Source organism: Lampetra planeri, chromosome 56 (genome assembly GCF_965212315.1).
Source record: "Lampetra planeri chromosome 56, kcLamPlan1.2.h2, whole genome shotgun sequence".
NCBI classification, from domain to species: Eukaryota; Metazoa; Chordata; class Hyperoartia; order Petromyzontiformes; family Petromyzontidae; genus Lampetra; species Lampetra planeri.
Window position 1 is genome coordinate 3,400,241 of NC_136162.1, and position 13,634 is coordinate 3,413,874.

General features: G+C 52.9%; 1 protein-coding gene across 1 annotated transcript in view; it reads left to right on the forward strand.

The window, feature by feature from the left end:
* Nucleotides 1-13,634, forward strand: part of LOC144735603 (uncharacterized) — a 136,612-nt gene that overhangs the window by 89,924 nt on the left and 33,054 nt on the right. The window contains exons 10-24 of the mRNA XM_078618027.1: nucleotides 549-584; nucleotides 744-785; nucleotides 2,212-2,307; nucleotides 4,091-4,144; nucleotides 4,651-4,713; nucleotides 5,395-5,439; nucleotides 6,561-6,614; nucleotides 6,985-7,054; nucleotides 7,391-7,501; nucleotides 8,231-8,395; nucleotides 9,129-9,221; nucleotides 10,347-10,516; nucleotides 10,753-10,825; nucleotides 12,198-12,304; nucleotides 12,858-13,041. Of these exons, the coding sequence (XP_078474153.1) occupies nucleotides 549-584; nucleotides 744-785; nucleotides 2,212-2,307; nucleotides 4,091-4,144; nucleotides 4,651-4,713; nucleotides 5,395-5,439; nucleotides 6,561-6,614; nucleotides 6,985-7,054; nucleotides 7,391-7,501; nucleotides 8,231-8,395; nucleotides 9,129-9,221; nucleotides 10,347-10,516; nucleotides 10,753-10,825; nucleotides 12,198-12,304; nucleotides 12,858-13,041 (1,363 nt within the window). The remainder of the gene's footprint in view (nucleotides 1-548; nucleotides 585-743; nucleotides 786-2,211; nucleotides 2,308-4,090; nucleotides 4,145-4,650; nucleotides 4,714-5,394; nucleotides 5,440-6,560; nucleotides 6,615-6,984; nucleotides 7,055-7,390; nucleotides 7,502-8,230; nucleotides 8,396-9,128; nucleotides 9,222-10,346; nucleotides 10,517-10,752; nucleotides 10,826-12,197; nucleotides 12,305-12,857; nucleotides 13,042-13,634) is intronic.

A 13,634-nucleotide genomic window follows, 5' to 3' on the forward strand; every position in this document is an offset into this window, starting at 1 on the left:
GACAGTGCATACATTATCAGCAGAGGTGTGGACTCGAGTCATGTGACTTGGACTCGAGTCAGACTCGAGTCATGAATTTGATGACTTGCGACTCGACTTGGACTTGCATAACAATGACTTTGTCCCACCTCTGAGATGTGGACTCGAGTCATGTGACTTGGACTCGAGTCAGACTCGAGTCATGAATTTGATGACTTGCGACTCGACTTGGACTTGCATAACAATGACTTTGTCCCACCTCTGATTATCAGAGTTGTGTTTTTTGTTTGCATTCCGACCGCAGGTATTGTGGTCAATGCAAACATGACTCCTTGTAAGAAAAAAGTGTCCGTTTTGTTGCCAGATAAAAGGGTAAAAAAATAATTATCAGCGTTTCATAAGTTAAACGACTTTCACTTTAACGTACATTAACTACGGGTCGACGCATGAACAGACGTGTGTGAATTGTGAATGGCGCTCGGGTGTAATCGCTGAACCTCGGAGTGGGCTCTCAGGTTTCCGTTGCCGCTCGTTGACTTTGGTTCCCCCGTGTTCCCCAAACGCGGCAGGGCTCACCGGGGCCACCGGGGCTTCCGGGCGAGAAGGTACCGCACCAGACGCGACGCGCGACCCCCCCCTCCACACCACCGCCAGTGCCAGCCGCCCTCCCCCAACATTGTTTCTTGTGAGCAGCGATGGTGGCGTAAAACTAACGGCCCGCCGTTTTTTTTCTACCCCCCCCCTCCCATGTGTTATTCTTCCAGGGGAACCGTGGCGTTGAGCTGCGCGGCATGACGGGAGAGAAGGTAAGGAGAGGGCGAGGACATGGCGGCACCACCGGCCTAGAGAGAGGGGCTCCGCGTACGACGTTCAATTGTGCCGCGGAATTAAACTCTCAAGGAGTGGCGTTAGTAGCTTATATATGAAGCGTTACCACTGGTCGCAGGCAGACAAGGCGCATTGAGAAACTTGCCAGGGAGATGGGCGCAAGGGGCTGGTCCCGAAAATTCAAGCTTTTTTAAATCGAGCCCAACATTAAATCATGGTGTGGTTTTTTTTTTGTCTGGTGAATGTCAATAAGATACTAATTCTCAGGATCTCAATGGGGTAGCCATCACCACCCATCACCCCCCTCCCCCAACCCGGATCCGCCACTCTTCACAGAGTTGTCGCCATATTGCAGCTCGCACGATTCGATTTATATTCATTTCATTTGCCTTCGACACCTCTCGGGGGACAACAGAGGACACATTTGCTCGCCGCTCTTCTTGGCGTGCATTTGTGCAAGAGCCACCGCCAGGCTTGACTCCTGCGATACCTCGACCGCCCAGCATCGACATCTGGAAAAGACGGTGCACGTGCGCACGAGGGGTCATTCACAATAATCCTCGGGGCCCAGGGGTCGGCCGCACCAGGGTCGCAAACGGGTACCCGTACCCGTACCTGGCCGGGTACGGGTAGCCGGGTATCGGGTAGGGTACGGGTATCGGGTACCCGGTTGCGGACCTCTGCCTTACACCCATCGGTGGCCAACACGAAACGTGGGCGGTAGACCTGCTCACAACAACTCCCCAAAGGAAGTGACCCCTTCATTGGGAAAGTCAATAACAATGTCGCTCCCTAGCGGGCAGGGCCGGTACTGTGATTCACCTCGTGCCGCGCAGAGACGGCCAAACCACCCTCGGGGTGGCCGCTCCAACTAAACTATTGACGAATGCGTTTGAGTTTTCGCTTCGTGGTAGAATGTTGCAGTATAAGGAAAGCGCCGTCACTTGTCGACCACGGAGGAGAGAAATAACTTCGTAAAAATATTTTTTAATATTACCAGGTAAGGCCCACTGAGCCCTAAGGTTCATTTTCAGAAGCGACCTGGCCACAAATGACAGCTCAACCAAGTGGCTTATCACGTGCAAATGCACAGCAGCCAAATACTCTAAACGCGTCATGTTGATTCTAAATGTGGAGGGAAAAAACGGAAGACCCGGAGAAAACTCCAAGTATACAGCCATCGTCAGGGTCGGAATCGAACCCACGACCTCCTGTATACCAGGCGAAGGTAGTTAACATCTCGCCACCGTGGTACCCCAATGGATGCGACAGGGAATTGTTTAATTATTTTTATTGTTTGGGCCATCAGAATGTTTGAGCTGGCACGAGTATGTCACCCACTTCGAAGCAAGCACCCCCCCGGATTGCGCGAGCAATTCCTCATCCCCCCTTCCCCCTGCGTAGGGAGACGTCGGTCCCCCCGGGCCCCCTGGACGCTTCACCGTCCCGCTGAAGGGGAGCCGGCCCAGCTACCTGCTCAAGGGCTTCAAGGGCGAGCAGGTGAGGAGGCTGAGCGAGCGCACGCCGGAGCTGTGAGAAGCCGCACAAATAAAGCCAGCTAGCTTGAATGCTTTCCACCCGCGGTCGCTCGCTCGCCAATCGAAGGAATAAAATGCAGATGTGCGCGCAGCGTGTCCTGATGGGCACTTAAAACAAGACCCCCATTGCCCCGCCCCCTCCGTTGGAGGTAATGTAGTGGTGGTGTTGACGTGCGCCGACTGTGACAGTGATGGATCACGGGGCGGCGCGGGGTGCGGGGTTGGGCACGCGTTGAGGGCGTGGTGTGGACGCGCGCGCCGGGAGTGACAGATGACGGGGCGGCGCGGCGTGGGTGGTGAGGCACGATGAGATGTGGGAAAACAGGATCGTAGCCAGCGCCCAGCGATTGGTCGAATAAGTGGGTGCTCGCAGCGACGTCCGCAGGTGGGGTATAAAGGGGGACGCGCGAGAGCACTCGGGGAGAGTTACCCAGTTGAAGACCCGAAGACGGAGCTGAAGACCTAGTGCCCCGAGACCCCTAGTCCCGCCGTCCTTGTGGGGACCGGGGCCCTGTGTGGCTCGGAGGCGAGGCTGTGGGACCCGGGGTCCGACGCCCCCGTGGGTCGGGCTGGGGACCCACAGTCGAGACGGATACCCCGGGCAGGGAGTGTCCCGAGTAGCTCAGTGGCGTTAGTCGCCGAGTAGCTAAGTGGATGTTGGTCATCCGAGTAGCTCAGTGGCGTTAGTCGCCGAGTAGCTAAGTGGGTGTTTGTCACCCGAGATACTAAGTGGATGTTGGTCATCCGGGTAGCTCAGTGGGCGTTAGTCGCCAAGTAGCTAAGTGGGTGTTTGTCACCCGAGATACTAAGTGGGTGTTTGTCACCCGAGATACTAAGTGGGTGTTTGCCACCCGAGATACAAAGTAGGTGTTAGTCACCTGTGAACGAGTTTGATAAAATAAAGAGTGTGTTACCCGTGAAGTCGTCTCCCGCCGAGTTACTACATTACAGTAAGAAGGAGCATGTGCTTGACGGCGTGGTGCAGACCGAGAGACAGGCGTTCGCTTTGCTGCATGCAGGCGTTGGACAAGCCACCTTACACCGATCGGTGGCCAACACGAAACGTGGGCGGTAGACGTTGATTCCTGCACCTGCTCACAACAACACCCCAAAGGTCGTGACCCCTTCATTGGGAAAGTCAATAGCAATGTCGCCCCCTAGCGGGCAGGGCCGGTACTGTTATTCACCTCGTGCCGCGCAGAGACAGCCAAACCAGCCTCGGGGTGGCCGCTCCAACTATGTGCGACGAGCGACCCAAATAAAGATTCCCATTCCTGCTGAAGCCATCGCGTTGCTTTTTGTAACGGTCCTCCCATAACGGTCCCCACGACATCGGCATCCCCTACCCCCCGACACAGTCCCTGCACCCAGTTGGCCAGGAGTAACGTCGCGGTATGAAGGAAGGGGATTGGTGGCTGGAGATAAGGAGGCACAGTTGCAGGATTGACGGGAGGAGAGAGCTGTGGATGAAGAGAGAGAAAGCTGAGGATAGAGATGAGAGAGCCGTGGATGAAGGAGGGAGCTGTGTGTGACGGAGAAGACGGTGTTGTGTTATTTGCATGGAGCGGTGATCTCGATGGGACAGTGAGGCCGCGATTTGGAATTGACTGTTGCCTTGGCGCCTCACAACCTAGCCCCGCCTGTGTCTACTGTCTGCTGTATGTCTCTCTCCGTCTCACCCTCCCTGCCACCCGCACCATCGTCATGAACATCATCATCACTGCTCCCATTTTGTTTCCCAACAGGGAGAGGCGGGAGCCCAGGGCTTACCTGGAAAGATCGGAGAACCTGGTCCTGACGTGAGTAGCCCATTAGCGGTCGAAATATACGTTTCCGGGATGCATACATCATTCCAGGGCGCATATATGTTTCCGGGAAACATATATGTTTCCAGGATACATGTGCAGCAGTTGAAACGTTGGACAAACCGTTTGCTGCGCTGGCAATTTCAGCTCAACGGGTTTCGCTAATTATCTATGCGAGCCACCAACCCCGTGCCTCTAGAGTTCTGGATCGCGTGCGTGAACCACCGCACCTGGTTATTGCCATGCCCAGTGAGTAGGACACTGCGTGAGTTACGACAGCGCGTGAATTTGTGAGTGAATGAGTTTGCAAGCCAAGTGAGCAAGTCTGCTTGAAAGTGAGATGTCTGGGAAAGCGAGTGAAAGTTTTCTAGAGCTTGCACACAAAGTAGGTTCCAACTCTCCGGCTTTGCTGGATAAATAAAGGCATGTATGTGATTATGCACATCAGGATTGTTTGCCGCCTGTAATCACTAAGCTGGGATGTCATCTCGTTGCAACAGGGTCCTCAGAGTGCTGCCGGTGGGAAGGGAGAGAAGGGAATCACGGCGCTGCCGGGGTCTAGGGTGAGTGCAGCAGAGACTTTGCCCACATGCCTCACTGCTGCAGACTCACCCGCACTCAGCCAGTCACCCGTACTCAGCCACACTCAGCTGCACTCCCCAACACTCACCCGCACTCAGCCAGTCACCAGCACTCACCAACGCTCACCCACACTCAGCCATGCTCACCGGCTCTTAGCCACACTCAGCTGTATATTCACATCTGCCGCACTAATGCACATTCACCTGCATGCATACCCTCAATGACCGGGCGCTGGCTTGGCTTGGATCTGCCAGTGGAAAAGGGTGTAAACATATGAACGGCATAACATGCAGTATAAATTTCGATTTAAAGCTTTCGTGACTGCACTGATTAATCTTCTTGGTTCTTTCGGTAAAGTCACGTAGAAGGGAAATAATAAAATAATAAAAATAAATCTCACGACGTTTCGGCCACAACGCAAGCAGCCGTCCTCAGGTGAAGAATAGGGCTGTCATTCGGACGCTGTCTTTCCGACAGACCTGTTCTTCACCTGAGGACGGCTGCTTGCGTTGTGGGCGAAACGTCGTGAGAATTTTATTTTATTATGTTTTCTTTTCATTATTTTATTATTTCCCTTCTACGTGACTTTACCGGAAGATCCAAGAACAACATGCAGTATGATGCTTGTCACATTCACGTGTGTGTGTGCGTGTGTTTCACAGGGAGATAATGGTCTCGATGGACCTCCTGGCTTACCTGGCCAAAGGGTAGGATCATCTTCCCTCTCCATGTTAAAAAAAAACTCATCCGAATAAAATGCACTTGCCATCATCTTCCATGACAGCCTCCTCCCCGTTCAGATGCAGTCCTGTATCCAGAGGAGGGACTGGGAAGGGCACAATGTTGTAAAAAAGGCAATGCCCTCTTTGATAATGGAGCATGATTGGGCACCACGGTGGAGAGATGTTAACTAGATCGCCTGGTATGGAGGAGCTCGTGGGTTCGACACTGACCCTGACACCTGCTGCTGTATATTTGGAGTCTGCGTGTCTCTCTACCCCAGCGGTTGCACGGGTTTTTCTCTAGGTCCTCCGGTTTTTCCCCTCCACATTTAGATTCAACAACACGCGTTTGCGGTATTTGTCTGCTATACATTTCTACTCGATAAGCCACTTCGTTGAGATATCATTTGTGGCAAGGTTGCTTCTGAAAAAGAGCTGTATAGCTCAGTGGGCCTTACATGGTAGAATAAAAGAAGATAAATTGTTAAAAAAAAAATTGAGCAGATCTCCAAGAGAGTCAGTCTGGCGGTCACAGCATTTCCCTGAGTCACTCTCGTCGCACTGGGTAGGTGGGTGACTCATGTGAGGAGTCAGCCTACGAAACAAGTTCACTGTAATCCCAGGGTGGATTTCATGGGTACAGGGGGGGAACAGCAACAATCATGGTTAAGGAAATTATGTTGCTAAACAGCCAGGATTGCTTTAAAACACATGAACATTAATTTTAATGCGTCCGTGCCGTGCCTGTTGAACACTTTGAACAGTCGGAAATGCCTTAAAATGCGGCGCACTAACAGACTAATAGCGCTCGACATTTTGGGCTTTTGGGCCTCTGGGCCTGTGCTCAGCAATGGTCATGAAAAAGGCAAAACTAAATATACAGTGTGTTTAAACAGGCCACGCTACAAGCTGCTCCAAGGTCAAATGCGTCCATACTATTGTAATTTGGAGTGAATAGAAATGTTTAGAAATGCGAGACGTTTGAAATAAAAGCGGCGTCCACCTTTTACAAGTCTTGAGGCTTTTAGATTCAGAATAACGCTGGCGTCGCGGCGGCTCCGCTCTCAGCAACGCTCGTCGCTCATCTGTCTCTCGTGTCTCCCAAGGGTGTCAGCGGTGTCCCCGGAGTCCCGGGTAAAGACGGAAAACCCGGGGTGAAGGTACGAACACGAGCCGCCAGCGCCACGTACCACACCACAGTGGTTGCCGCGGACACTTTCGACAGCATTCACAGAGGACCATCAGTTCATTGCCATTAACCGCGAAAGAGCTCATAATTTTACATTCTCGACCCGCGGATTTGTGTCTTGTTCATCACGTCAAACTCATCACATGTCGGGCGCTACGATCATCGGACTGTCGCCTCGTGGGGTAGCTACAGCAACACGTTTGGTTGGCGCTGATGGCAGACCTTTTTGGCAACGTGAGCGCGAACGGAGGTAGGGTTGCTTGGAGGTTATCGTACTGAACAGGGGGACTCTACGTGGGACTAAGAGCTCGTTCACGTGGCTTCGTGGTCGTTCCTCACAGGGGGACCGAGGGACTGAAGGCGCTCCTGGGCCCACGACCTACATCACAGGACAGGATTCGATACGAGCAGGTCAGCGTTGGCCTCTCTATTCGAACACATCATTGTCGCGTCCTCTATTCCAGCATGCCGATGTTGGGTCCTCTGTTCATACAGAGCAGCAGCGGTGGGTCCTCAATTCACACTGACCAGTGCATGCAGGAGTCCTCTATTCACACAGGTAAGGGCTGCGATATGCCCAATGTTCATCCAGGGCAGGGCTTAGGGAGCAGTGAAGTGGTCGTGTGCGTGCGTGCGTGCATGCGTTTCTGTGTCCGTGTTGTTACAGCCTACACAGGGCTCTGTTGTCTTTTTGCTGTGCTGGATTAGTGAGGTATGGGAGTGCTGTTTGGCTGCTTTGCTTTACAGGCCAGACGGGAGAACCGGGTCCCAAGGGCCCCACTGGGCTACAAGGGGAGGCAGGGTTCCGGGGCCCGCCAGGCAACCCTGGCCTACCTGGTCCCCCAGCCTTTAGCCCAGGTATGGCAGCCACGTATAACACGCGGACAAATCGACCATCACGGCACACCGACCACACGGACGGACAGAAAGACAGAGAGGTGGACAGAGAGACAGAGAGGTGGATAAACTGTCGGCAGCTGACCAACCACACGGACATACAGATGGGGCATCACAGCAGACCGACCGCACAGGGATGCCATGAGAACATGCCAAACAAACAGACAGAGAGACGGACTGTCACAACATACCATCTGGTCAGGCAGTCTGCGAGACAGACAGATGGATAGGTCGGTCATCACGGCAGGCCAAACACACACGCAAAAGACAGCCAGTTTACAACACCCCCACCTGAAAGATGGACATATCATAACAACACACCACAGGCCCCATATACCCCGTAAATAGCCTTGCAAAGACTGTTGGGGAAAGTTCTGTTTGGGTGCACTTACTTAGTAAGGATGGCACAGCACACAGACACAGCAGACCAACACAACGCACCAGGTGCAGACAATGACAACACGGCGCACACACGGACCAACGGACAGATGGACAGTGCAACTTCACACGCCAGATGGACAGATGAACAGATGGGCAGTCCAACACCACACGCCAACTGATCGCGCAAGCAGTCCGATGTTCGCCAAACACCAATGGACCAATCGGTGAAGCTCGCTCATTTTCGCTCAGTTCACATCACCAGCACCCTTTAGCCCGCCGTGCCTGCTGCCCGCTCTCGTTGTGTTTCAGCCCCGAAGGGGTTGCCTGGAATCTTCGGCACGCCCGGCTACGCGGGGGAGAAGGGTGACCCTGGCCGGCCCGGCTACGGATTGCCGGGTCTGCCGGGCAGGGACGGCCTCCCCGGAGAGGCCGGTTTGCCTGGCCCGGCGGGCCTGCCCGGCCTCTTCATACCAGGTGCGCACGGCAGCTCGTGGCGTGCGGGGATTGTTCTCACGCTCAGCACCTTCGCCGGGGGTTTCATTGAGAAGGAAGTGAAATCATTGAGTTATCCGAAGAAAGGTTTTGTCCGTGGAAGTGGAGTTTCTTCTTCGTGTGGCCGGTGTTGATGGAGAGCAACAACTCTAATTGTACGTTGAGGTGGTCGAGCCGGACGATTGCATCAGGAGTAGCGGAGTGGTGCATCGCTGCCATGACGATGCCTCCTCCGTGTTTGTGAATCGGGCATTGAGTCCACGTTCTACCTTCCGTTGGCTGTTTACGGTCACCACAGTCGCACCACCGGACAGTTTTTTAATTTTCTATTTGTGCATCGAGTATCCGCATCTGCTGCCATGGTTTGTGTGCGCATGCGGTTTTGAGGTTGTGGCTCCAGAATTATTGTGGAAGACCAAAACCAGGGATCTTCTGTGTCAGGTCTTTCGTAAGACGTGTATGACTTCTTGTGAACTCAATTCGGGTTTCCAAGCATCATCAGGGTCCATGTTGAGTAACTAGCAATTTCGAAAAACTGAATAGTTTCTGTTTTTTGTTATCGTCATTCTTTTATACATGACGATCGCGGTAATGTGTGATGAGTGATGACCCAAGTTGCGATGGCTGTGGTGGTGTTTGGTGGTTGTGGTCTCAAGCTGAGCTGAAATCTCCTGGTTCTACCACACTCTGTCCGGCCGCTTGTGATCTGTTCCAGGAGATAACACGAACATCACTCTGCTCATTGGTGCACCCGGCAGCCCTGGCGTGAGCGGACCCGGCGGCCACCCTGGAATAAAGGGGCTTACAGGTAACAAACCGTCAAGACTTACAGCGTCTCCTCGACTTACGAACATTCAACTTATGAACTTTAAGAGGTACGAACACACCTGTCCGCGTGTCCGGTTGCCTGTTCGGACTGACAGTCGTAAGTTCAACCGCCGCGCAATAGATGGCGGTAGTGGCATCTGCTTCTGCAGAACATGAAGAACCGGTGGCATTTACATCTACGGAAAATTATACAACTTAATTTAGGAGCTTTCGTGACTGCAGGAATTATTCTTTGGTTCTTTTCGGTTAAGTCACGTCTAAAAATAAAATAATAAATTAAAATAACATATTACGACGTTTCGATTGCAACACAAGCAATCATCATCAGGTATAAAAGAAATAGCAACAAAAATCTGCTTGTATGTCTGTCTATAGTTTTCTAGTTAGATTTTTGTTGCTATTTCTTTTATACCTGATGATGATTGCTTGTGTTGCAATCGAAACGTCGTAATATGTTATTTTAATTTATTATTTTATTTTTAGACGTGACTTAACCGAAAAGAACCAAAGAATAATTATACAACTGTTAAGCCATTCGTGTTTAGTGTGCATGCCGTACAACGTGTTTGGAATCGACAGGAGTCAAGTTGGAACAAATTGGCTTACGGACAGATCGCCAATTCCTGTATAAACAAACATACTACCTTGTTAACCACTTATCACGCCCTCACCAATTACCCAAACCTTACTATCAAATCCTCACTGCCTACTAAACTTTCACCACATCGGGACTTTACAGTGGGGCTAGTGTTACTCGGCAGCAATACGTGCTCCGTGCGTGTGTGCGTCTGGGCATCTTTGTGCGTGTGTGCGGAGCAGGAACGCGGTTTGTTAGCGTACAGCATTGCGAACCTGGTAAACCCAGTTCAATTCCCCCGCATGACCGATAACAATGGTGAATATGTAAATCGGTTCTCAGATTCCCCTAGGTTGACTCAGCCTGAAATTATTAATCTGTTGTGGTGTATCAGCATCAGCACTGGCGTGGTGTTGGCCACCCACCCCCGCGTGTGCTGTGTCTGCCGTCATAGGTGCTCATTAACAGCCGTTAAAGGCTATTCGGGGGATCTTTGCATTTGTGTTTCACTGCGTGTGCCTTGTGCAGGTGACCCAGGGGATTGTGAATGCGGCGATGGGGATGGTCCAGGCATGCTGAAGGGCCCGCCCGGTCCCCCTGGGCTCCAAGGTGACCCCGGAAGCCCCGGGCTCCATGGCGGCAGGGGAGACGCAGGGAGCCCTGGGCCCCAAGGGCTGCCGGGTGCATCGGGGCCCAGCGTGAGTTCAATAGTCCCAGCGCCACGAACCAACCAGTGCAGCCTTTCGGGTTTCTCGTCCATTGTACGCGCCCCAGGGATGCTGCTGCTGCTGCTGTTGTGCTGTGATGGTTAGCACACTGGGCTTGCGATCCAGAGGTGTACGCATCCAGTTCCTTTGAGCTGGTGGTCTGGATAAGGCTGTCCCGCCTGCTCGACGCCTGCGATGCCTCGGTGGTGACTCCTTTTCCCCTGCAGGGCTTGCCTGGACGAACTGGACCCCTAGGGCTGAAAGGGATAAAGGGCGACCCCTATATTCCAACAACCAAAGGTATTTGTGCACTGCGCCAAACGTCCAATACCTCTCCTTGCAAGCCATAGGTCCCACTCGTGCATGGGGTCTGCTGCTCTGGATTTCTTTGCCCGTGTCCTTCTGCTCTCTACCCATTCTCCGGTAACATCTCGTGATCTGAAAGCTCTTGGGAGGCCCTAACTCGTTATTAAATGCGTACGACACGTTAGGTGTACGACGCCGAGGCATGCTGATGTTGCCGTTCAACTTACGTGTTTTTGCCGCTGAAGCGGCCGCAGTGTTTGTCTGCGCTGTTTTTGTGACCCTCGATCGTGTAGCTTTGAGTTACGTACATATGTACGTATGTACGTTGAACTTCTTTCACACCATATGTAGCCAACCGTGCTAATCGGAAGGGCGGGGGTTAGCTTGGTTCGTTTAGCCACAGTCGGGCAAAGTTACTGCCAGTGCCAGGTTCTCCGGTTTCTCTGCGTCCATGCCATCGGTCACTTCATTAATCTCAGCAATTAGCAATTTCCGTTGGGGTCACGGAAGGTGATGCACAGAGGGTTGCAGGGCGGCCCCTCGTGCCAGGTTCTCCGGTTTCCTCCAGCATACCGAGCACCCATTCGTGGAACTAACTCAGCGAGGCTTTCTTTGATGGATAAATCAAACTTGGCGACAGCACCGCTACCACTGCACACATACTTGGCAACACTCCCGGTCGGCTGACAATATTTAAACACTTCTAACACGTAATGATTTTTGTTGAGGGAACAAAGAAAAACATGCATTGAAACCATTTAAAAACTTTTATATAAATCCATCGCTTTATAAACGATCACCTTTCCAAATCGGTGGGTGGTCAAATGGTTAAAAAATTTGGCAACCTACTGCATCTGCTCAGATGCACTTTTGCGGCCGTCTGGAATGCTCTTCCTTCCGATATTAGCAAGCAACTGGAACTATGCATTTTAAAATCTAAATTTAAAACGAATTTCTTTAGAACTGCTTTTTGTGTTCAGTTTGTTGTCCTTCCCCCGCACCTCCGATAAGCTACGTAATGTGCGAAAGTAGTTCAACATACATACACTCAATCTTTAAAAGTAAACAGTAATTTAAGAATCGCAAAATCACGCTCGGAGCATCTCCGATGCGCAGCGGAGTGCCTCCTTGTCGCGCCGCGGACATAAAACGCTTTTCACCTTCAGTTCTCACTAGAAGTGATTGAAGTCGAGGTCATTGTCCGGTCGAGCGTCCCGCACGATGGGGGCCGCGATCCGGGCAGCGGGGGCCTTAGCTCCGGTGGGATCGGCAGACGTTGCCGCGCTGCCGCGGTCGGCGCGAGACCACCCTCGCCACCGAGCCCCTCGTGACGCCCGTTGGCCGCCCGTGCCGTTTGCGTCCCAAGGACAGAAAGGGTTGCCGGGAACCGCGGGAGAGGACGGATTCCCAGGGCAGCCCGGCCTGAAGGGGCGAGACGGAACACCGGGACGACCAGGACCCAAGGGCCCGCCGGTACCTCCCCCGCCGTCTCTCACTGCTCACCTGGGGCAGCCCATTCAACCGTCGCTATCTCTCACTCCATCACCTCTGACTCCCCTACATTCACGGCCCCCACTCTCATGCTTCCTGGTGCCACTGCCCCTGCTTGCACTTCTGCCAGTGCTGATGCTGGGCGATGTGAGCGAGCTTGTGATGTTGATACGGGTGTCCGGGTTGTGCGTAGAGCACCAGTGCCACCCAAACCCAGCCCACCCAAAGCAGTGCCACTCACACCCAGCCCACTTACAGCAGAGCCACTCACACCCAGCCCACCCACAACAGTGCCACTCACACCCAGCCCACTTACAGCAGTGCCACTCACACCCAGCCCACCCACAGCAGTGTCACTTACAGCAGTGCCACTCACACCCAGCCCACCCACAGCAGTGCCACTCACACCCAGCCCATCCACAGCAGTGCCACTTACAGCAGTGCCACTCACACCCAGCCCACCCACAGCAGTGCCACTTAAGAGTGTGCCACTGCCACAGACCGTGAGCGAGCAATGATGCTTGTCGTTGTGCAGGGCGACGGTGGCCGAGGGCTGCCGGGAGACGAGGGCATGAAGGGTGTCCCCGGGACGTCGGGTCGGCCCGGGTCTCCGGGCCCGCCGGGCGACGGCTTTCCGGGGGCCGTGGGGCCTCGTGGGGACCCTGGGAGTCCCGGGCGCGATGGCCCACAAGGGCCACAGGGAAACAAGGGACAGGCAGGTCAGAATTTGGGCCATCGTGCCCACGGCTTTGTTATGTACGTACATTGAACTTATTTCGCACCGTACGTAGTAGCCAAGCGTGATAACTGTGCTACAGCGTAGTTTTGTATGCGCGTACACTCACGAACCGGTTTGTGTCTCCTCCTGTGCACAGAGGAAATGTTTGTCTCTGAATGGGAACGATTGATTTGTTTTTCTCTCACAATTGTGGCAATGAGCAAGTACGCCGTGTTTGAGCGATGAGGAAGGTTCAGTAATTCTGTGGCTCTCCCAGTGGTGGATTGTAATCATTTCTATTGTGCGACTTGCGCGGCTGTGTTAGGGTTTTTCTGTAGCATGGTTAGACAGCTCTGGATACCATGGCAGCTACACATTACGTGACACATCTACATGACTTAAAGCACAGGTATCGATGTTATCACACAGCTGTAAACACCATTTCCACTACGGCTCCCATCAAAAAGCTACACATACATCGCAGCTATTCAAAACACAGGTGCAGATACCATCACACTACTACACTATACCACGAAATAGCTAGAAATACCATTACTACTACAGATACCATCAAAAAGCTACATATGCTCTCAC